This window comes from Bombus impatiens, unplaced genomic scaffold (assembly GCF_000188095.3).
Source record: "Bombus impatiens unplaced genomic scaffold, BIMP_2.2 scf_0318, whole genome shotgun sequence".
NCBI classification, from domain to species: domain Eukaryota; kingdom Metazoa; phylum Arthropoda; class Insecta; order Hymenoptera; family Apidae; genus Bombus; species Bombus impatiens.
This window is the reverse complement of record NT_176737.1, coordinates 192,353-214,947: the sequence shown is the minus strand read 5'-3', so window position 1 is coordinate 214,947 and position 22,595 is coordinate 192,353. Positions and strand designations below refer to the sequence as shown.

The following is a 22,595-nucleotide window of genomic DNA, read 5'->3' as shown; positions in this document are numbered from 1 at the left end:
TTTTCCCCCCTTTTTTTCCCCCTTTTTTTTTTTTTTTTTTTTTTTACCACGTCCCTCTCGACACAGTTCGAACACAGGATGCTTCGTTGCGTCGATCTGTAAGTGAGTTCGAGAGTCGCCTTCTTTTTTCTTGTTTTAGTTCTTTATTTCGTTGCTCGCATATTTTTTCATCCCCTTTTTTGCTTGTTCACTTTTGTGTTTTGCTTTGTTCGATACAGTTCGAATAATAGAAAATCGATCGCCCGATACTTTTGTGAAATAAAGAACTTCGAGCGGTGACTTTGTATGTACAAAGCTTTGTTTGTATCGATTGTATCGCGTTCAATATCACAATTCGCTTTCGACTTGGTAAATTAACAAAATTTCATAAGAAAATTGTATCGTAAGAAATTTTGTACTTCTTCTCTATACTAAATTCACATATTGATTGAATTTTGAATTTATGACATGCATAACATTTCCCAACAGTTTCTAACATTTCCAATCAAAGTTCGGTATGATTTTATTGCAAAATTTAAATTTTTTAATTGAACGGTACGACGGATGCGCGATTAAAAATATGATTGAATTCCTAAAAAAAAAATAAACGAATTGTTAAATTTGTTAAGTTATGACGAACGAGATTTATACGATATGAAGTTCGTGCTGATGATGTAAAGAACGGATACGCGTATAAATATTAATATCACTTTTAGTTGGATACCTGACTCCTTTTCCTTTTTTAATATCGAGTGTTACTATCGATCACGATAAGAGTTACTTTAATATTCAGATAACGTATTTTTACTGATGTTTAATTAAAAATGCGGTTCAACGATAAAAGAATTTCAATATGAATAGTATCGGAACGGCATATAATGGATTCGATGGGATTTTTAGTTTAATAATGAAAGAACAGACACATACAGATTGGAGAGCCGAGGAATTTCATCAATTTTCTTGAATTATACAGTTCCGACGTATCGAATTCGCAACGAAAGATTAAAAAATATAATTATTATTTTCTCCATAGCGAAACGCGAATAAATCATCATTATCCACCTTTCTTAATGACTTTATCCTTAATTCGAGCTTTAAATTGCTCCCAATTTCTATTGGTAATCACAGCGATTGTTCCTAATTTATCTCATAAATCCTTCCAATTTCTCAACAGAAAAGTTAAATACGGCAGCTAATTAATGTTAAAATACATTCGCGATATTACATCCTTTGACACGTGTATGCGAGATTATGAAAGATCTGTTGTAAAGCTTTGCTATTTTTGATATACCTAAATCCATTTCAATGGCATGATAATAATTATTTCATATATTTACTTTCTTCTATATATGTATATTTTTACATTAGTTTAGATTAGTTTAGATCAGCAAATTTCACCAATACAATCGTGACAGTCACGTCTTGTTACGATGTTAATGGAATTTCAGAACGTTTTACGTAACGCATAACAAATACACATGGAACTCTTTTACGGTAAGTGTCGAAATTCTTCTGTCAGCCAGTGTATATTTAATCTTACCACTAGCTTCCTAGAATAGCTTCTCTCATATACCATCGTAGAAATCAATGGTGTTTTCGGTGAATCGAACGAAACAGAACCACTACTATAAATAGAGTTATAATACTAAGTAGTTTCAACGGTTTTTCATTCGGGTATATCCGAATTAAAGCGTGTTATTTTTATTCTCAAGAAGAGAGGGAATAAAAAATCCAGATGCGGACGCGCGTTTCATGGAATATGTCGGTTAAATCGACATCGATGCGTGGAAATTGTCGGACCCGAAGCGTTTAAGGGACGTCGCACGAGGAACGGGATTCACGTGGACTTTTAAGCAATACGAAAGTGCTCGGCAAGTTAGTTTCAGGTCGAGGTTGAACATTTTTCGTCAGATTGCCGGAAACGCCGCGTTTCTGCGCAACGACCGAGAATAATCCACGAATAAATAGAATTTACTCGATTATCTCACGAATATAAACGATATGAAATCGATGAAAAAATCAGCTTGCGTGTGGGATCACGTGTATTTTCCTCCATTTGATAATTCGTGCCTACTCATCACAGCTTCTACTTTATGCTCTCTAAAAGATAGATTATCCATTAATCGAAGGAAAAACATTCGTGGGAAATTCCATCGTTCTTAGTTCTCGTGCTTCGAAGATTCCTCTAGCTCTCAATTTTTCACATCGACTACAGAAACATTCGTAATCGACATAGAAATAATCAGCAACCTGTGCCAGCTATCTAACACCGATCCGGAGAACATCCCCAGGCAATAGCCACGTGGTAACCCATTAACGTAGGACAAAGTGCAGGCGAACCACGTATTCAGATGTCGACTACAAATATATCCGAATGCACTCACGCCTCTGTTCCCCGGCCGTGAACCATGAACGTTCACCTCGTGTCCCTGAACGGCTACGTGGACCTCTCTGACGCTTGATCGTGAACACGGTCACGACGAACATAAAGGCCCCCGGCCGCGAGCATGAATATGAATCTGTGTATGTACACAGATCAAAATGAATGGATCCGGACGCTGCGCTAGTGCATGAACGGAAGGCTGGACGCGAAGCCTTGGATACGCTGGAATGCGCGTGGATTCAACGTACACACACGTACAGAGATGGACGAGAGAGTGGCGAGTTGAAAACTCCGGGTGCAGTTTGAAACGAGAGCAGACCCCGTTGAAAACCCAGCCGGTAACCGGTTCAGATTCAATCTACATAATGGAGAAAGCTCGAGACAATGTTTGCACAGCCCTCTTCGACCGTGGCTGCTTCCCAATCTTTCCGTCTCCAGCCGCCACCGTCCAAGCAAAGAGCTTGTTAATGGGTTCATTTGGATTCGATCATCGCCTTACCATTCCATCTCTCGATTTTATTCTCTCACGATCTGCGCTCGTTTACCTCTTGTCTTTGCTCGATCGACCGATTCCTAACTTTTGAGTTTTTACTTTTTTATCGAAGATGTGTTTCAAGCGATAGTCGCAAAGAAAATTTGTGCGAATTGGAACGTCGAATTAGACGCGAGAATCAGCTCTACTACGGAAGCGAATTTACGAAAAAACGACGAATTTCTTGCAAAATGTAGAACGATACGTAGGACAATATTATTGTTGGAGTAGATTTACGAAACTCCAACTTATGAATTATTTTTAAAAGATTTACATCTTCGTACCTAAAAGATTTTCGTTTTCAAGTATGCGATATTAACATTTTCCCGAACGATCATAAAATTATCTTACAATTAGAAACTTATCAAAAATATACTATCGCAGGAAATTGTCGTTTTCTCGTTTTGCGATGCATCTGCAGGCGATAATCGTTTCAGAGGCAGGAAAAAAGTGAGAAGAAATCAGGGATAGGATCACGAGGCGAGATCTGCTCGATTTCATACTTTTCTTCCTTTTTCTCTTCTCTTCGCGAGCAGAGAGAATCTGAACAGAGAGGCTCTTAATAAGGTCAAGGAAGAGGCAGGCTGTTGCAGTCGTCGGAATAGAAAGATCAGCGATTCTGCCCCCTTCTTTCTTCCTCTTCTCTGATTCCACCCCAGTCGCTTCTCTTCTCACTGATTAAAAATGTCTTAACGAATGGCGCGGCGTGTCGTTTGTAGGGATACGCTGAAAAAGATTCGCCCGAAGTTTTTTCTCGCCATTTCGATAGAAACGACATTCAACGTAAAAACGTCGTCGGTGGAACGATAATATCGTAGAATTTACGCGGATATGGATAACGAAAGACGAAGCAACATTTCTCGATTCTATTAGAAACTGGATGTAAGTAATAAAATGAACAGAAATTGTAAATAAACTTTTCGATTCTATTGGACATCGTATTCCATTTTTTCGTCCACTTTTGATCATCTATCGTTTTAATTGATATCAACGAGGAATTTGACATTTTAACAAAAGAAGACTTCTTGTTTTTTCCTTTTCAGTGATTATCGTCTCATGTATCACGAAGAAAGGAGCGTCGTAGAACGTAACCGGTCGAAATTTTCATGAAATCACCGGTTGATTGCGTTTCGGTCGTCGAGATTTTCATGAAATCACCAACTGATTACACGAAGCTCTCCGTGCGAGTTTCTGGGATTGCGAATTCATATGGTAATGTCGCTGAACCTTGCAGGTTGCCGTAGCCTTTGGTAAACTTCATGAAATTCTTCTTGAAAATTCAATTCTGCCCCCGCGGGATGAAACGCGGTTCGTGGAAGAGGTAAGCAAAGCCCGGATTCCGTATAATTTTCATCTCGAGACCGTCTCGAGGAGAATTGATGAAGCAAGCGGAACAAACGCGAGACTAGAATTAACGACTCCTTCCTCTCAATTACTTTATCTCGCTATTCTTGTTTTCTGATATGAAATATTGCAAATTTTTATGATGATTCCTAGGATGACTCTTGCAAAATTATTAGCTGCAATTATTATATTATAGCGCTCGCAACTTTCGTAAAATTCTTCATTGTAACCTTGTCGAAGATCATTGTATTTTATCATTTACACCATTGTACTAATTATTACTATGTTTCTTATTTATATGATTACTTTTATGTAATTTATACAAAAATAACGATTTAGAAATCTGAATACGGTAAATAGAAACGCAGAAAAGCAGCAGTGCCAAGAAAATCTGCGTTATTAATACTTTATCATAATATTTCAATCTTATTAGAATAAAATATTGTCCTTTCTTTGAAAATATTCCTATAATACTACATATGATACTGTGATAATGTACTGTACACGTAATAATACGAAAGAAAACACTTGAAAATAGTGGAAAGCGTAACTTGTTTACCTTCTTGAAATAACCACCATGGAGTCTCATATGACCATTGAGTGCCGGTATATTTTTGAATTTTCGATGGCACAAATTGCATTCGACCGGTTTTGGCTCGGTCTGCGTCTTGTTGGACGCCGTCACAGTGCCAGGGGACGCCGAATTTCCCGGCGATGGACTGCTTTTCCCCACATTTCCGCCTCCTGGCGAATTAGCCTGTGTCTGTTGCTGCTGATGCTGTTGCTGCGGTTGCTGTTGCTGCTGTTGCTGAGCTTGCTGTTGCGCTTGCTGCTGTTGTTGCTGCAACGAGAAATAAATAGCTGAAATTATTAGTTTGTTATTGAATTTATATATAATATATGAAGTAAGTTCGTGAAGTTGTTAAATTTCTTCTCCTTTACACTTTATGACTTGTATCAAAATATCAAAAGAGTATCATATCGTTTATTTCCATACGAATTATTTGTTAAATATTATGCTTAATGTTTTTATATAATATGTTTTATAAATCTAGAGAAGATTATTTAAATTATGCTGATATTGTATATACTGTTATAATTTATAGATGGTATTGCTGCTGGTATCAGCAATGCTAACTAAAGTGGAAGATGCTTCAAATGTAAAGGGACCTTCGGAATAACATTTAATTCCATAGTTCAAAGTGGTTCTTTGCCTAACAGAGTGCGAAACGATGAACGAGGCATTCTTTTCACACTAGCTTTGACAATTAATAAAAACATCTTCGGATTCAAGTATACTTTCCTCCACAGCTTTGAGACACCAAACGCTTTTCGAACGATTACCATGAAATTAAATATTCAACGTTGTTATCGTTCCTGATATCATACAGCTTCTTTCTCTTCTCACTGTTTTAATGGTTTCTCATACATATATTACAGTATGGTGTTTCTCGATGACAACTTTTATCATTGTTCGAGTTTATAAAATTAGCATTCGGCAAGATATTATTTCATTTGCAATCTTCAAAATTTAAATTCTAGTTTGTCTTCGAGTGCAAATTACGTTTAAAAGGTAGGCGCACATAACTCAAAATCAATTCAATCGATAGAATTTTTGTATCGTTCGTAAACATTTTTCATTCGACTTCAAACATTTGAATATCGTAAAGATGAATTATTTTTTCTAAATAGAGGAACTTTTAAATACTTTAAAATTCGACATATGTCTCTAGTAATAAACTATGTATTAATATTTGCAAGTTTCACCGAGAAAACGCGTAACACACGCATGACCATACACGTGCATCCATTATTGTTATAGCAAGAAAATTGAAATTCTTCGAATTGTGACAGTTCTTCGGCATGAAAGCTGCATATTTGAGCTTCAACCAACAAGAATTTATCGCTCGGTGTAATAAAAATTCTAATAAAAGCGTATGTTCGTTATTTCATTCCCTTTCTTTCTCACATACACGTTTTTCGTTTCATCGCTTTCACAAGAATAATGAAGGAGTATAAAGAATAATAATAAAAAAAAGAACAATGCACGTAAATAATGCGGCTACATGGAATATAGAATTCCTTCTGCCCTCCAGTGAAGTCTTTCCATGAGTCTGTTCTCTTTTCTCTCGCCTACTTCAAGCTCTGAGGTAACTTTGTAATTTCGCGAATGTTAAGGGAGAAACGACGATGCCGGCGGAATGGTTAAGCACAGATCGAGAACGATGCAACTTGTTACGTGGCGTATTGTTCTGTAATTTTCGTTTCGTTGCGAGAGGTGAGAGGAAGTTTCCGTTTTATTGCAGTAGATGAGAGCGTAGGAAGAAATGCTACAAGAATATGTGTATTTCCATTCTCTTGTTATTTTCCTCGGCAAGTTGCAAAAATAACGAAAATTATACTATTCAGTATTCGTTTCATTTTTTACGTTGATGGAAACTTTTGGCTATAGAGACGAACGACAAATTAAATTAAATAGCAATTAGTCGAGATGTACAACGTCAAATTTATCAAAAAATACACGTAAACTTTCATTATCCTTTTATTTTCATGGGGAAGTTGATAGGACATTGAGTTCAAGTAGAATAGAACCACGTTTAGTCAGACATATACTGCATTCATAGCATCAAACGAAATATTCATCCAAATTTTCATGGAACCACGTTAATTATAGCTTTAAAATCGGTTCCCTATCATACAGGAAGTCGCGTCCATGCAACGCCCAAACGAAAATTAATCTTCATTTAATTCCTCTGTAATTCCGGGCCGCGTTAATTCTCGCTACGCCTCTGACCCCTACCAAAGTTGATTGATTCCGAAAGTAGACGCAGGTTTCATTAAACGTCGAATTAGCGCGACGAATTTGAAACGATCGATCCTGCTCGTCAAAGCGAAAACACAGAACAAGTTTCGTGAAAACAGCACCGCAGCGCATACACTTATAGAAAATTGGAAGGTGTTGAAGTAATTACTTCAAGATAAACTCTACACCTTTTCTTTTGTATATCCGTCACCTGGAGGCCGCTGTTACGAAGAAAATAGAATTTGGTGAAAAAGATTCAAAATAAGGAGAGGTCCATATTATTGTGCTCTTGAATATAAATTTCGTTTTGGGTTACAATATCTAGAAACAAAAGAGCTATAATTAGATTTCTGTTGCTGTTTCTTGTAGCCCTCAGCTAGAGCTACACATCAAGGTTAACTTTTTGGTAATGTCCTTTGCTATAAATATATGAACGTACTCCCTATCTTCCTATTGTATTGTAACACTGAAAGAGTGTAACACTGTATTTATACTGATACTTATACCTATACTTATCTCAATATATTTTTCTATTACAAATTCATCCACTCGTTCCTCTATCAGTCAACTTCAACAGAAGGTAATCAAGTATAGAAAATATTTGCGAGAAAAAAAATATTTGTGAGATGTCAATAAAGACTTTTGGCATCAATGATGCAGTTTAGTGATAACTACATTATCAGTTAGAGCCATCTATAAACAAATTCCGGTTTCATACTTACAGGCCTGATAAGTTCAATCTTTCGTAATCTGGCGCCATTCAGACGATTGATTAATAACATTCTGTGAATCTTTTCGAAATTTACATCCAATAAAAGCTGAAAAATGAAAAGTCGACAGAACTTATGAGACAATCTACAGGTTTACTTTACCAGCTTTAGTGTATAGCGAGAGTAATCAGCTTTAAACTCGCAGACAGTGGAGGTCAGGTCAGAGAATGTGTTTATATGGACGGGATGGTTAGACGAGGATTTTCGAGAATTCTGTTGGTGTGCATCTTCCTGGTACAGGATCTTGCCGCCGCAAGCTCATCAGTATTCCAACGACGATCTCGACGCTACGATAAATCGCAGAGCATCGAATCCGTGCGATTTCAGACTACAGTGTGCAGTTCAGAGTGAAGTATTGTTCGAGTTTTCTCGAAGGGACATTCAGCGTATTAGGGAATCGAGTAGCTCGTTCGATGAAAATTTATGGATAATGTATGGCTATTCGTCGTAGAAGATGAAAAATAATGGAAGAGGAAGCAATAGTCGTATTTGAATGTTATAGATTAAGGAGAATATATTCTTGTATACGAGAGGTTCCGTATCGATCACTCTTTTCGTTTTATCTTTTCGTACAATATATTATCATTGTCGTAGCAACCAAGGTACATTATTTTTGTAAATTTTTAGCATCGATGATGACGTTTCTAGAAGCTAGGAATCAAGTGTCTCCTTAGATATATTATACGTCACATTTCGTGAAAATCTTCGATTTTAGTTCAAATTAATCAAGATGCAAGTTCCTTACATTTACAAAATCCTATCAAAATTCATAGATAAACGAAGATAGGAAAATCTTTCACCAATAATTTCTGGTCTACTTAAAAACGTATATCCTATATAAATCATTAAATACCTAAACGAGGATAAACACTTTAAAATCAAACCTGCAATTTAAATACCTGTAACTGATTATCTGTTCGCAAATTTCACTTATGTACTGTTATCCTACTTATATCGATTTTCCCGCGTATGTAGCGTCAATATCATAAAACCGAGCATTTACTTTGATATTTCTAACATCCACCTTTATCATTGTCACAGCACTTGCTTTGAAAACGTACTTCATCTCAATCCTATAATATCTACAAAATAACAAAGTATCGTTACGCAGCCGATTTCTTTTTAGTAGCCAGCAGTAGTAGCAGTAAGAAATCGTGTGGTATCCAGCTTTATCAAAGCGCAGGAAAAGTTGATTCGACATTCGTAACGCGCAACCACACGTTCATCTTGCGTGGAACGCATCAGGCTCGCACGTTCTACGGAAGGTTTCACGTTGGCAAAGGATTTCGAGTCACATCTCGTTTCCGAGTGACCCTATCCGCTGTCGCGAATGTCGGCGAATGTCGACGGCTGCGAGCTGCTGAAGAAGAGAAGCAGGCGAAGAAAAACTGTCAGAAGCGAAGGCAGGGCTCTTTGCGATCGAATGGTTAATTAATGGAGTCAACAGGATCACGTAGTTATAGCGCAGACTTTCTCCGAAGGAGTTTAACGAAGAAGATTCTTTTCCTCTCGTTACGATGACACTTTTTGCGCTCCAACTTTACCAGCCGCTTATGAAGGATCATTGTGAAATGTTTGCTTCCTACGCTTATGTATTGTATCGTTAAACGACGATCTATTTCGATTCGTTTTCTTCTCTTTAATTGCTGTTTTAAATTGGCAAAATGACATTGCTTACGGCGAACGAAGAAAGTTTTGTTATATGATCTTTATTTATTCGCATAGAATATCGCGAGGATGAGAATTTCTTACGTTTAACGCGAGTAATTGAATTTCAAACAAGTGTGTTCATATATATACATGTCTTGTACGAATGATATATTTATGAATTAGTCGTTGAATATATACGTGGTTTTTGAGTTTAGTGATATAATTTTCGGATTTGTATGAAGGTGCACTGCTGTAAAAAACACGTTTGCGAAAGAAAGACACTTTCCGGACAACCTAATATAATACTTAATCGCGTAATCTTATATTCGATGTTGAAATTGTTTTATACCATTTTCGCATTGTTTATTCTATATATGTTTTTTCGTTCTTTCCAGGATAGAATAATGAAAATTCGTAATAGGAAATTTTGAGAAGAAAAGGCAGTTCTAGAACATCGTAGGAAGAAGATCTTGGAACGGAAACGTTGGGTCTAGACACGATGGTTAGCGTTGCGATTACAACAAATTGGTACGTCAAAGTGAACAAGTTAGGATCCGTTAAAGGACTCGCCAGAACTTGGTAAACTAACGAACTCTGTGCGAATTAGAACTTTGAACTTCGTAATGTTTGAACTCGCTAAAGTATATGGACCTTTGAAGTCGATTCGACGTTCGACTCATTTAAAACTTCCTTCGTTAAAGAATAGCAATATCTATCCTCAATTTCTGACTCGGAGAATTTTTATTAAAGTACATAAAACGAAGTGAGATAGTTCAAACGAATATCAACAGTTCGATAGCTTGTTATTGAAAGTTGAATTTCATAAAAATTTTGTTCCGAGCTACAAATTGTGAATTATAAATTTTGAATTTTGAATTTTAAATTTCACCTTCAATTTTACATTACGAACACTCAATTCTATTTAAATCGAGTAACATTTTCGAATATTCTAAAATTAAAATTTTAAATCTTAGCTAGAGCAGAATTTCAACACATTAGACGACGATACATTCAACAGTTAATTTGTCATAAAATAAAAGAGTCGTAATCATTCTTTCGCTATATCGTCTTTCTTCGTGTCTTCGTATCTTGATTACAACGGGATGACATTTTTTGTAGCAGCGATCAGTGTACTGTCTTGGTTGAAAGGGGTAGAAGTATAGCGACAGTAACGAAATACGAGGCGTTTTTTTCTGGCTGGCTGTTTTGTTTCGGAGGTCGCGAATTGTAGCAGGAATAACGAGATACGGCAGCGTTAAAGAAGACAAAACCGTGCCACACAAAGCGAAGAAACGGCCACGTTTCTTGCGCGGGCTTGAGAAAAGAGTTTGCCCTACTTTCTATAAAAAACGGAGTAAGGTAAGATAAAAGGAGAGCAAACAACAAACTTTTTTTTAATTATGATCGAAAATATCTGTAAATTATTAAAATCTCTTGTTTTTTGTTATATCACTAAAAAAAAACAAATAAAATTATTATACATTAACTTCATGAAAAATATCGATATAAATGTCGAATTCAAGTTCCAATAGTTTCAAAAGATACAATAAACTTACCACGAATAAATATTTCTGAATTTACGAAATGCTTTCGTAAACAGTTAATCTTATTTGCCGATATACACATATTTGTTCATTTTCTTTGCCAGAAAAATAATATTCAATTATCTTTCTTGATTTTAATAAAGCCACATTTGAAAAAATTAAACGATAGTTTAAATAATATCTGAGTTTTGTTCGCAAGTGACAATAGATAAATAAATATAAAGCAGGTAGTCGTTGTATCGTGCAGTGGCTGACCAACCACTTGCTTATTCTACTGAGAGGAGATAAAGAAAACGTCGTTCCACTTAAATACTTATCGCGCGCCTTAATTTACAGCTATTAAAACAACGCGTCTGTTACAAATAAATACCTCTTTATACTCTTCAAGCTACTTTAATATTTTAAAAAATTCAACATAAAATCGTCTCGTTTTCACAAAAGAGCAATATCAACCAATTCGTAGGAAAGCACCGTGAAGTAATCGAAACGTAATTACAAGCTAACGTCAGATTCATTAAGAAAGAAGATAGCCGTTCGCTACGCGTTTGACGTTTATCATTATTTCCCTGGCATTTTGATTCCCTCCGGGCGATCTCTCGTGCCGAAAGCATTCCGTTCGATTACCTTCCTCCTTTTGCTTCATCAAATACGTAATCCAGTCGATCGACGATAATCGCGGCTCGTTTGTAGCGCCGATGCATGGCGGAGTACAGAGCGAGTTTAATTTAAGACTCGACCGCGGCAATGGCGCGCCGATAAAATCCGTTTAATTCGTGCAGCTCGACCGATTATATCCCCCTCGATTCACTCGTTCATCGTTCGAGAAGTCGCCGCGATTGAACGACGCGACGGTCAAGTATCGATCCGTGGCCGGATAGCTTTCGAGACAATCTTCGTGTAGCTCTTTTTACTTCTCTGCTCTCCTTTTGATCGTTAACGATGCTTCCACTTTTGAAAACGATAACGCGGCCTCGTTGCAAGATCGTAAAAGACGAACTTAAACGTTGGAACACGGTTTTTAGTAAATTCTAAATAAGCTCTTAATCACTTGGCTTGAAATGCCGATTTCTTTACACGCGATTGAAATTTTAAGCGATACGAAAGATGCTTTTTTATATGCTATGCAATTTAGCATTATTCTACTGTAACTGTGAAAACAACATACATCTGTATTATTTTATATTTATTTTATATATAATATATATATGCGTTACCGATTATTTCAATCGCGTTCAGCATTGAAAATTGTTCAACATGGCGAAATTAGGTAGACTCGTATTATGATTCATGTAATCATCGATTACACACGCCAAGATAAACATAATAGTTAAAGTAAATCAAGAAAATTCATTTCTACGACTTAATAACGTTCTTGATACCCGGTTTAAACTTTCCATTTTGGATTCTACGATTTAACGTTTCTAATACCCAATTTGAATTTCCCGCCTTGGTTCTCCTGCGATCTCCTGTTCCTAATACCTACTTTAAATCTTGCAGCTTTACGCCTGTGATTTAACGTTTCTAATACCTGGTTCCAATCTCTTACCTTGATCTCTGTGATATTCTTAAAATTATATTACTATAGACATGATTCACGATTGAATTTAATAACCGTGGAATTATTTGTATTTAGTTCCCCAGTGCAGCATTTTAACAATCTGTTAGAAATTTGCGCGCATAATAAATAAACAATTTAAAGACATTAACGTTTTTTAAAATTCTAAAAATTTTAGTAGTAGGTGCCAGTAATTTCTGTATCAGACATTTTTTACTACACTGCCAATGATCATCTATTTTGAACTATTACGTTCATTCGTTGCTCCTGTCAATTGCAATAATTTCATTTTCTAAAATCGTCGCGTTTCTTTGTGTTACTTATCCTTTGAATCTTCTTTTGTCAATGCCACTTGTATACGACAGCCCTATCGTTCCATCTCGAGACACATAATCGGCCACGGACAACGACATCGATAAAACAGTGTCTAAAAAAGCGTAGGTTTTCTCTTAAAGTGGAAAATTACGGGGCGTTTCCGGAATACGGTCTGCCCGTGATACAGATGAAAGACTCCATGACCAAGATTGCGTCCTTATACTCTACGGATCGTACGCTAACATGCGTGTCGTTGTTTCGTTGAAAACGTCCAACGAACGCCGGAAACGATGGTAGATTGTGGCGAAATTAACGAAGGAACAGGAGAAGGAGAATGGCTATCGAGAAAATTTATACGACCGTAAAGAGGCAGGCTAAGATAAAGAGGAAGAAATGCGTACACGTCGAAGACGTCGTTGGAGAAAAAACGACGAGACAAGGCGAGGAAAGGCAAGAGGAAAGAAGAGGTAATTGGCGACCGAGAGTAGAAAGAAGAAATAGCGAGCAGAATGAATGTTGGGGGGATAAAGATTCCTTGGGTGTAAGCGTTGTACTGTTTGGTAAATGAAAGGAGAAACGGTGGGCGTGATTGTGGGTGCAATTTGTTGCGAGTTCTTTGGTGAAATTATTCGCTGATTTCGAGCCGCGATGGGATGGTATGAAAAACACGTTTCATTTATAGGATACTCTTGCGAGAGTTTTTGTAAAATAGAATTTCCACGATTTATTATTACTATCGAGTTGCAGAACGTTTACCGATAAACGCAGTACGAGTGGTTCCGTGGTGGCGAAAAACCGAACCATAGGATGACTGCTGTTCTAAAGAGAGTCGCATAATTAAGTTTCATCCCTCGTCGCCCGGATTTCCTTTGTTACATTAGCTGTCCCCTGTTCCGGCTCTTGGAACCACGAACGCGATTCCAGGCCGACGACGTTAATCTTTAACGAGCCGAGCCGCGCCAACGACGAGGATGAAAAGGAAAGAAAAGAGATCTCGAAGGCTTTGTAATCGAATCCCTTCGCTTCCCTTCGTTTTTAGCGATCAACGTGATTCGGTTTATGTATAGTCGAAGACGCGGAGACGAAGAATTTTGTCTAATGCTACTCTTGATCCGATCGGGCCAACGTCTCGTAATCTTTCGCGTGTAGGAAGAATCCGTCCAATTTGATTTCTCGAATGAAAAGAATTCATCGATTCTTGGATCGATGAAAGTTGAAGTTTTGAAATTGAGGATATATCGAATTCAGTACGACATTGTTCATAAATGAGAATAAATCCTACAAGTGAGATTCTTTACGCGATTCGGTAATTCTCTGCTTCTCTATTAAATTTTCAAGTATAAATAGCAATAAATAATAAATTGCACTTGCGTCACGGAAGCTATTGTTCGTTATTATAATACTGAATTCTTAAACACTGGCCACGGCGTGAAATCATAAATTCTCGAAACTCCTTTTTCACCTTTTCGCATGAAATATATGTGATGTCTAATCATAGCAGCGTCTGCGCCTCGGTAGCAAGGTAATCGAGCGTGTATTCTTGTGTGTACTCGTATCCGTGTGTGTAAAGCGAGATGCGAAACGATACATATTTTGCCAGTGGTGCTGGATGATGGAAAAATAAACGAGTATCGCGACCAGCGAGAAGAATGTAGTTACATGTATAACGAAAGATATCAAACCATCCGCCATGCTTTCTTGTATTTCTTAATTAATTTAATTAATTTAACGAACTCTCTTTTTATTATATACCCTATTGACAAACTTATTTTTCCTATCTACGTCATACAAAACAATATCGCATCTAAAATTTCCTTTTTGTAACGAACAAAAACAGAATGATCCATAGCTACACCAACCTACTCTACTTCCAGCAAACCATCCACTTGTTCCATGCTTCCCCAAGGACTACTGCAGCATCCTAAACCCTAAAATTATATTCACATTCCCTCTCGATTCACCGTGTACACGAATTTCATCGTTTCTTCGATGTTTCGAGGACGCGACGCGTCATCTTACATCGACGCGCACCCCTGTACACGAATTTACGTGCAAGGGGGTTGGATAGGCAGGAATGACGGTACCAGTAATGGAAACAGAATGGGATAATTCCGCGAACCGCGGACGGACGCGGTAATTGCGAATAATTGCATTGTCTTCGAGTCGTTCGCTCGAGTTCCCCTGTTTCTCCTTCTCCGATCTCCGCCATTCTCGGCTATCTCGCTTCGTTCCTCCATGGTGCGTTAGTCCGTTGCTCCCGCGGGCTCTCGTTGAATTGCTTCGGGTACGAATTGAGAGTCGGCTGGTGGAAACTCTCATACCGATTAGGAGATCCCTCTCCTCGTCTCGGCTGTTTCACCCTCCTCTTTCTGGCGTCCGGTCTGGTTAGCCGGGGTCCAGATCCAGCGGCCGTGCAACGGAATTACGTTCGAACCAGAGGACACGTGGCTGCCTTCTGAATCTGATCTCATCGGGTGTAATTAATTTTTGCAGACGGAGATTGCCCGGCGAATTCCGGCTCGGTGAGTATGGACGATTGTTTCAGGGGTTGAACGTGCTAGAGGTTTCTGTGCGACGGGGGTTTAAGGAGCGTTTTAAAGAAGGGACATTGCGGCAGGAGCTTTGAAAGACTCGTAAAGAGGGCGAAAGATGACTCGTGAGAGGCTCGAAAGGTTAGATTTTGGCATAAAAAAGGTAAGAGGTATAATGCTGTACCGTCTGCAGTTAGCGGAAACGACGCAAGTGAGGTCGTAGGCAGATTGAGTTTAAAAAAGATTTTGAGAAGGGCAGATATTGCGCTAAGAATTTTGAAAGATTCGCGAAGAATATGAGAAATTGAGAAAAATTAGATGTTAAAATAAGAATGTGAAAATATAGTACCTCGTACTTCAGGTATAGTCAGCATGTAAAACTACTATAAATTTGTATTATTTTACTACTAAGTTAATCCCTTACATCTTGTCAATTAATTTTTCCTTTCGCGTTATTTATTAGATGAGAAATCAATAATCTAAGTTTTGAGAATAAAAGTAACCACCTATCAAGGTTTTCAAGAAGTGTTCCATTCAGTCAAATCAACCATAATGGAAATCGATCGCGCTTACTTAGGAAATTCATGATACTCCCATGCGACAGAAGGATCATTCAACATAATGTAAACGTTAATAATTGCGCGGATATGCGTTAGCTCATCCATGTGTCGCGCAACAGCCGCGTCGTTGTTGCTTTATCTCCGTATTTTACGTCGACTTCGCAACGAGTGCTCTCCAGGACAAGAGCCGACACGTCGATGGAGCTTGAGCCCCGTGTTGATATAACTCGCGGAACGAGAGCAGCAACGAAAGGAAAAGTGAAGCATTAAAAAGTGGAACAAGCATCGCATCGAGCTAATTACCATTCTTTTCCTTGTTGGTTCAATTTACAGGATAATTAGGTACCCTTCGAGTAAAATGCTGATTCGTACTCGATTCTAAGAGATTTCTAGAATATTAGACGTGAAAAATGGTTTCCTGAGTTACGTTTTAAGAAACTGATATTGTATTGACTATCGTGTTGTGTTCGTGAATTTAAACGAAAAATTAGAAAAGTGAATTGTAATTTATAAATATTCTCTACTAATCTTCTGCGAGAACGCGAACATTTGCAGTATTTTCAATTGTTTTCATCGTCCAACGTCTTTCGATAGAGGAAGAATGAAATTTTCCATCAATTATTTTCCTTCTTGATAATAATATAAAAATTTTAATACTTTCGTTTTCTTCACGGACACTATTTTCATCGGGTATGATAAATTATACTTTGGAAAAAATGTTTTCCTTTTCTCTTAAAAATGTCCTTCCATCTGTGTTCTTTAGATTCTTTTCACGCGTTTGAAAGTGACAAGACAAACGATCATGCTGGGAAGAACCCTCTGTTACTTCAAACACGAAGCTGTTTTGCTGTAAACTGTCACATGGTTCAAAACTACCATGATGTAAGCAATATATTAATATTAATATACATATGCATCAAAATAAAAATAAGTACTAATCTAAAAACTACTGTTTTTGCAAATCTCGTTAAAAATCTTTTCATAAAAACCAAAGAAGCAAATATATTCCTTTAGAATAAATTTTATTATCCACATAATGGGAAATTCAGTAAAATAAAACAATTTTGCTATCTAAGAAAGAATAACCTTTAAACTAAAAAATTTTAAAAAATTTTAAATGCACACATTACACTGCCAAAGCGTTTATCGTGTTCTTTAATTCGAATTCGTTTTGACGTTTGTGAAAACATTAAGGTTGTCGTCGCTATCGAAAAAGGGTACGTTTTAATTATTCGCCCCCATCTCCGCAACTTCTCGTCCGCGAAAAAGTTTGACTTCTATGCGACGGAAACAAATTATGCTGGAAACAAGGGGCTCAGCGTTAATTTTCGGCCTTGGCGTTTCATGGTTCTCGAATTTCCTTGATAAATAATGCTCGGGGGTTTGTGGAAAGTTTGGTGATTGGTGCGAGCACGTTTCAAACTTTATGCCGACTCCGTCTCGCGTTTTTCGTTTCTCACAAAGCTATGAATATTTAAACTTTCATAATTACCGGTTTTATTTGTGCCGATGGTTCGTTCGTTCGTTCACTCCTACTTTCCGACATGCTGGAAATACAAGATGCGGAAAGATACTTTCACTCTACCAACGAATCGAACGCGAGCGCTCCGTGACACGCTTGAGAAACAGATGTTGAAATTGAATCTCATTTATGCAAGCAACTTTACGTTGATTCTCATGCAAACGTGTCTTGCATTACTCTTAAATAATTCGCAGGGCATATTAAGATTGAGCTTCAACTTGCAATTGGATTTACAAGCATTTCAAGTTCTTCAAGTATTCTACGTTAATTGTAGTTGAAATTGTCAAGAAATACATCATCGCCAAAAGTTGGTTGATAAATTATATTCATTAATTTCAAGGAATATTCGAGAGACTCGTTGTGTTTTAGGAAAATATGCTATCCATGGATGCCTTTAATATTTACAAGATACTTTACATGGATCACGTTCTTTGTATTTTATACCAACCAATAAATACCCGACACCAAGCCAATTCATGAAAACAAAATTCAACAGCCTATCAAAAATTCAATTTAAAACTATGATCTATATCCTCCTAACATATTTATTGTCTACTAACTGAAAGAACACAAAGAGTACAAATTAAAAGTCACAAAATCTTGAGAGAGACCTCTATTACACGAAGATCATCCTCGACCAAATATACTTCCCGATGTTTACCATCCACTACCATCGTATCAAACACCAACCTTAAGCTATATCCAAGTTGCTTGACAAAAAGGACCAAACCCTAAATCATCCATGGCAGACTTGCCAAAAAATGAAGCAACGTGACCGAGGGACACGGTTAACGTAGCAAGAACGAGGACTGGAAAGCCGAGCAATCCGTTGAGAAGGGACACGGGAACAAAGCAGGTCGGGGTATCTTGATCCAACGCGACATCATGATTCATCGCGGGGGTCAAGGAGAGTGGAGGTTACTACGTAGTGGAGGGTGGATCGAGCGTTAACCGGAGAAGTAAACACGACCTCGGTGAACATTATCGGTGCACGGTGACAAATCCAGTGCGGGCGAAGACAGAGAGACAGAACTGTGGCGTGCACTCGCTTAGTCGGACAAACGTGCACGAACACAGATAGAAACCGAGCGGTACACTCTTCGCGACGATGGTGTGCTCGAGACACGAGAGACGACGAGGATATTCTCTCGGTGCAGTTCAGCCAGCGCATAAATTCCTCGAACACATGGCGCCTGAGCTTATGAACAATAACCACGGCTGGCTTCTCCACCTCCTCTGGCTGTCGACGTTGATGCCAGCGGCACGTTAGCCGACCTCCTAGCCGGTAATTACGCCAGACCCATAAACATTCGGCTCACGGTTCAATCTCGCCCGGAAGACAAGGGACACAAGTGCCAGGCGTGGCTTCCTGGCACATGTCTCCTCTGCGCGCCGCCTCGAATCATCTGCATAACGTTTTCTGCATCGGAGACCCGGCCTCCGTGGATTTAAACCGGCTTATTATGGCGGTGATGCATGCGTCCGCTACTAAGGAGGAACTCGCTGAGCTTCGCGACCATCGTGACTCAGGATTCTTCGAGAACAGAGCTGTAGATGGATGAAAGTGTGTTGGTTGGTTAAGATAATCGGATGGGATAGTATTCGTTCGGGGAAATTATAATTTTCTATTCTACCAGTTCTATTCTCTAATTCTATTCTGGGATATGATATGGACGAAAGATTAGTTTGGAGCCGAGAGATGTTTTATTCGATTTAGATGGTTTACATCGAATGGAATAATTGTAATTAAAGCGTTAACTGTAGCAGGTATTTTTGATGTTTTATATGTTTTAGATTAGTTCCGCTTATTGAATGTTGTAACGAATATTTGACTTTAGATATTTTATACGTATATTTTTAAACACGCGATATGATTCTTTTATTTTTGAATTTGTATTCCTTTTTCATATTACTCGTTCCTCTACTCTACTGACACACATTTCACTCTTCCTTTATCGATACAGTTATATTTATTCGCGTCCAACGTCACAATATCTTGACAGCTTAGTAGAATTTATTGTACTTTCCATCCTGTGTAATATTGAATATTAGAAAAATGTAGAAGATAAAAAGTTTCATGTCGTAACTTTCTAACTCGATGTATAGATTCGTTAAAAAAGTACATGGAACGATTGATCTTGGAATTCACAATAAAATATCTCTATCCTATTGTATTTTTTACCAGGAGAAAAAAATGTATCCGCACTGTGAAAAAGAAAAGAAAAAACTCATATACTGATAATATTTACTCAATAAAGAACTATCTTGTCTTTCAACGAAAATTAAGTTTTATTTATAGTGTTTTATTTTTCATAAATATTTAACACATCGGGCAAGTATATTTCAGTGAAGACTCCGCGTCATCTATGTATATAGTTCCCCATTCACTACACATGTTTGAATTCATAGCCTCGTAAATTGCTTTCAGAATCGTGGTGTTACGCCGTGAGATAAAATGTATTGAAAAATGGTTATTCTAAAGAAAACTGGTGTAGCGATCGGACACGTGTAAGGAAATGGTGTAATATTTATTTATTACGATGTACCACCAACAAGGATGACACAAAATGGTATAAATGAAAAATGCAGATTTCCTTTGCATATTTCTTTGCAGAACCGTCTTCGATTACGCTCGGTACACGACTTTTCGTAGAATCGAAGAAATCCAGAAAGTCTTCCGCATGTATGAAACATGTTCCCTAAAGAAATCGAAGGAGCTTTACAGTAAAATCACTTTTTCGAGTTTATAAGGAGAATCTTTTCAAGAAATTTTTCAAGAAACATTTTGTTAAGGATCAAGTAATCCCTTTTTTCGAAACACACTTTTTCTTTTACACAAGGCTCTTGTATGCCATCTTTACTCTCATGACGTACAATATCCACAAACGTTATATAAAAATGTTTCGCAAATATCATATTTTAAAACGGTCGCTTAAGACGATTAATTATTCAACGCGACGATATTGCTAGAACAATTTTATTTAAAAGCTTCTATTTTCGTCAATAACCCGCATCAAAAATTATAATAAATATTCCAAAAATATCGATACATTAAAATATCTCAAATTTTCATCTTCTACATATTCGACATTTTCTACGTATGTTCTAAATATACAAATATTCTACGTAGATTTTATAATTTTATAAATATACGAAATTCTACATTAGTATACATGTGTACACATACTGTTAATTTTATTAATGTATCTTCAAATCTCAATAATTCTACTAACATTTTAAACAATTTCACTAATGTCCATACCGTTCATTTTCAACTAAACTAATTATCCATTTAACATATAATTCCCTCGCCCAAATTCAAATTCAAGTTCCCGTCAAGTCGATTATCACTATATGATATACCTCGTCTATCTGCATCCAAATTACCAAAAGACGTACGTTCGAATCATTCAATTTTGAACAGCCATCAATTTGTAGGAAGCATAACCAAGGAAGCTTGATGCAGGGATACGTGGTCCCATCTCGGTTCCTTAGTTCGCGAAATCACGTTACGTCGACGATAATAAATACGACGGCGTCATAAATATTCGGTTCACGATTTAATCTTGCCGACGAGGCACGAGTGCCAAACGTGGCCTCGGTAACAGATGTCCCTTATTTGACCGAGTACCGGGGATCATCTGCATAATGTTCCTGGCAGAAGTAAACGATCCTGAGATTAGGTCAGGAGTTCTCTCTTCGAACCCTCTGCTCCGCTCCGTAATGCTCTGGTACGCGCCACGTCACGTGCAGCTTGTTCTTTAAATTACCGATTGTCCCGTAGATCTTCGCGACAGAATCGAGCCGCTCTTACTTTGAAAACTAGCAAGGCATGTCCCATAAATCTCCATTATTCTCGCTTCGATCTCGAATCAGCCGAATTTCGATGTTCGACTGGAATTTAACACGAACCTTTTACATTCTGGTAAATTCTCAGAGCGAAAGAAAGATATTTTTTAAGAAATTTTGAATAATAAAATGTATAGTAGGACCGTCTTGGCGATGGCAATACTATAATCTTCTCATACGAGAGATTCTACTAACATCTTTTCCTTTTCTTCGTTTTTTAATACGAGGCACTTTAAATTAAAATTGCACAAAGTAATTACAATTTTCTTCTTCAATCTACTACATGCTTAATGTATTTGACATCGTTGTACCTTAATCTCGTATCTGTACTTTAATAATTCTTTAATTAATTTTTTATCCAATATTGGAAAGCAACTCCCGTATTAATTAAACCCCCCCCCCTTTTTTTTACTTCTTCCAGTTACCCCCGCGCCTGACATTCAAAGCAATTCATCGCGTTTCGCAAGCATTCCAGGCTACTTATTTTACCCAACCATTCCTCGTCGCGAAATAAAACTTTCTCTCCGCTCTTCAACTCTCTCAGGATGCCTTATACAAGTTTGTCCAGCGAGGCCAAGCTGACGTGCCTTAAACCGGCTAACGGTTGTGTAGCTCGTTAACTCAGCTTCGTCGTTCAACCTCACCCTCTATTCCTATCTTCCTCTCTACCTCCCTTCTCCCTTCCTCTCGCGCTCTCTGATGATGTTGCACCAGAAAGGTCTAACCAACCAGGACGATCCGCATTTCGCATGCACTCCGCGCGACAATTGTGCGACGTGGATGCGTTACGCCGTTTTAACGGTACCGGACGGCGAGACTCGGTCGACGAACCAGCCCGGCAGAGGATCGTTCAATTTAGTCCCGGTGAACCTTCGTCCCAACGAATGGACGACCGTTCTCTCTGCGTTACGCTGAAAAGGCTGCGACCTCTTTATCTCGCGTCTCGAGTCCGAGAGTTTAATGTCTCTAGGTAAACTGGACGACGTGTCTAATTACGTGCTGCAAAAGCCAGCCTCGCCGTGGGCCAAGCCAAAGGCAGTTCTCGTTCTTTTTCCAACTGCTGGATACATGTATGTATATGATGTATGCATGTATGTATGTATATAGATACGAAAGTACAGGCGCTCGTTAAGCTCGTTAGAGGTGCGCAACAGAAAATGTGCTTTCAACTCGCCGTAGAATATAATATTTTCCGTCTTTCGATTCCGATGGAGCGAGAAGAATCATGATTCTTGTGACGGGTTGAGTTTTGTGTTGA

The 22,595-nt window shown here is 37.9% G+C and overlaps 1 protein-coding gene across 1 annotated transcript in view; it reads right to left on the bottom strand.

Moving 5' to 3' along the window:
* LOC100746455 overlaps positions 1-22,595 on the bottom strand; it is a gene marked incomplete at its 5' end in the record, with an annotated part of 240,012 nt that overhangs the window by 28,389 nt on the left and 189,028 nt on the right. The window contains one exon of the mRNA XM_033320534.1: positions 4,798-5,079. Within this exon, the coding sequence (XP_033176425.1) occupies positions 4,798-5,079 (282 nt within the window). The remainder of the gene's footprint in view (positions 1-4,797; positions 5,080-22,595) is intronic.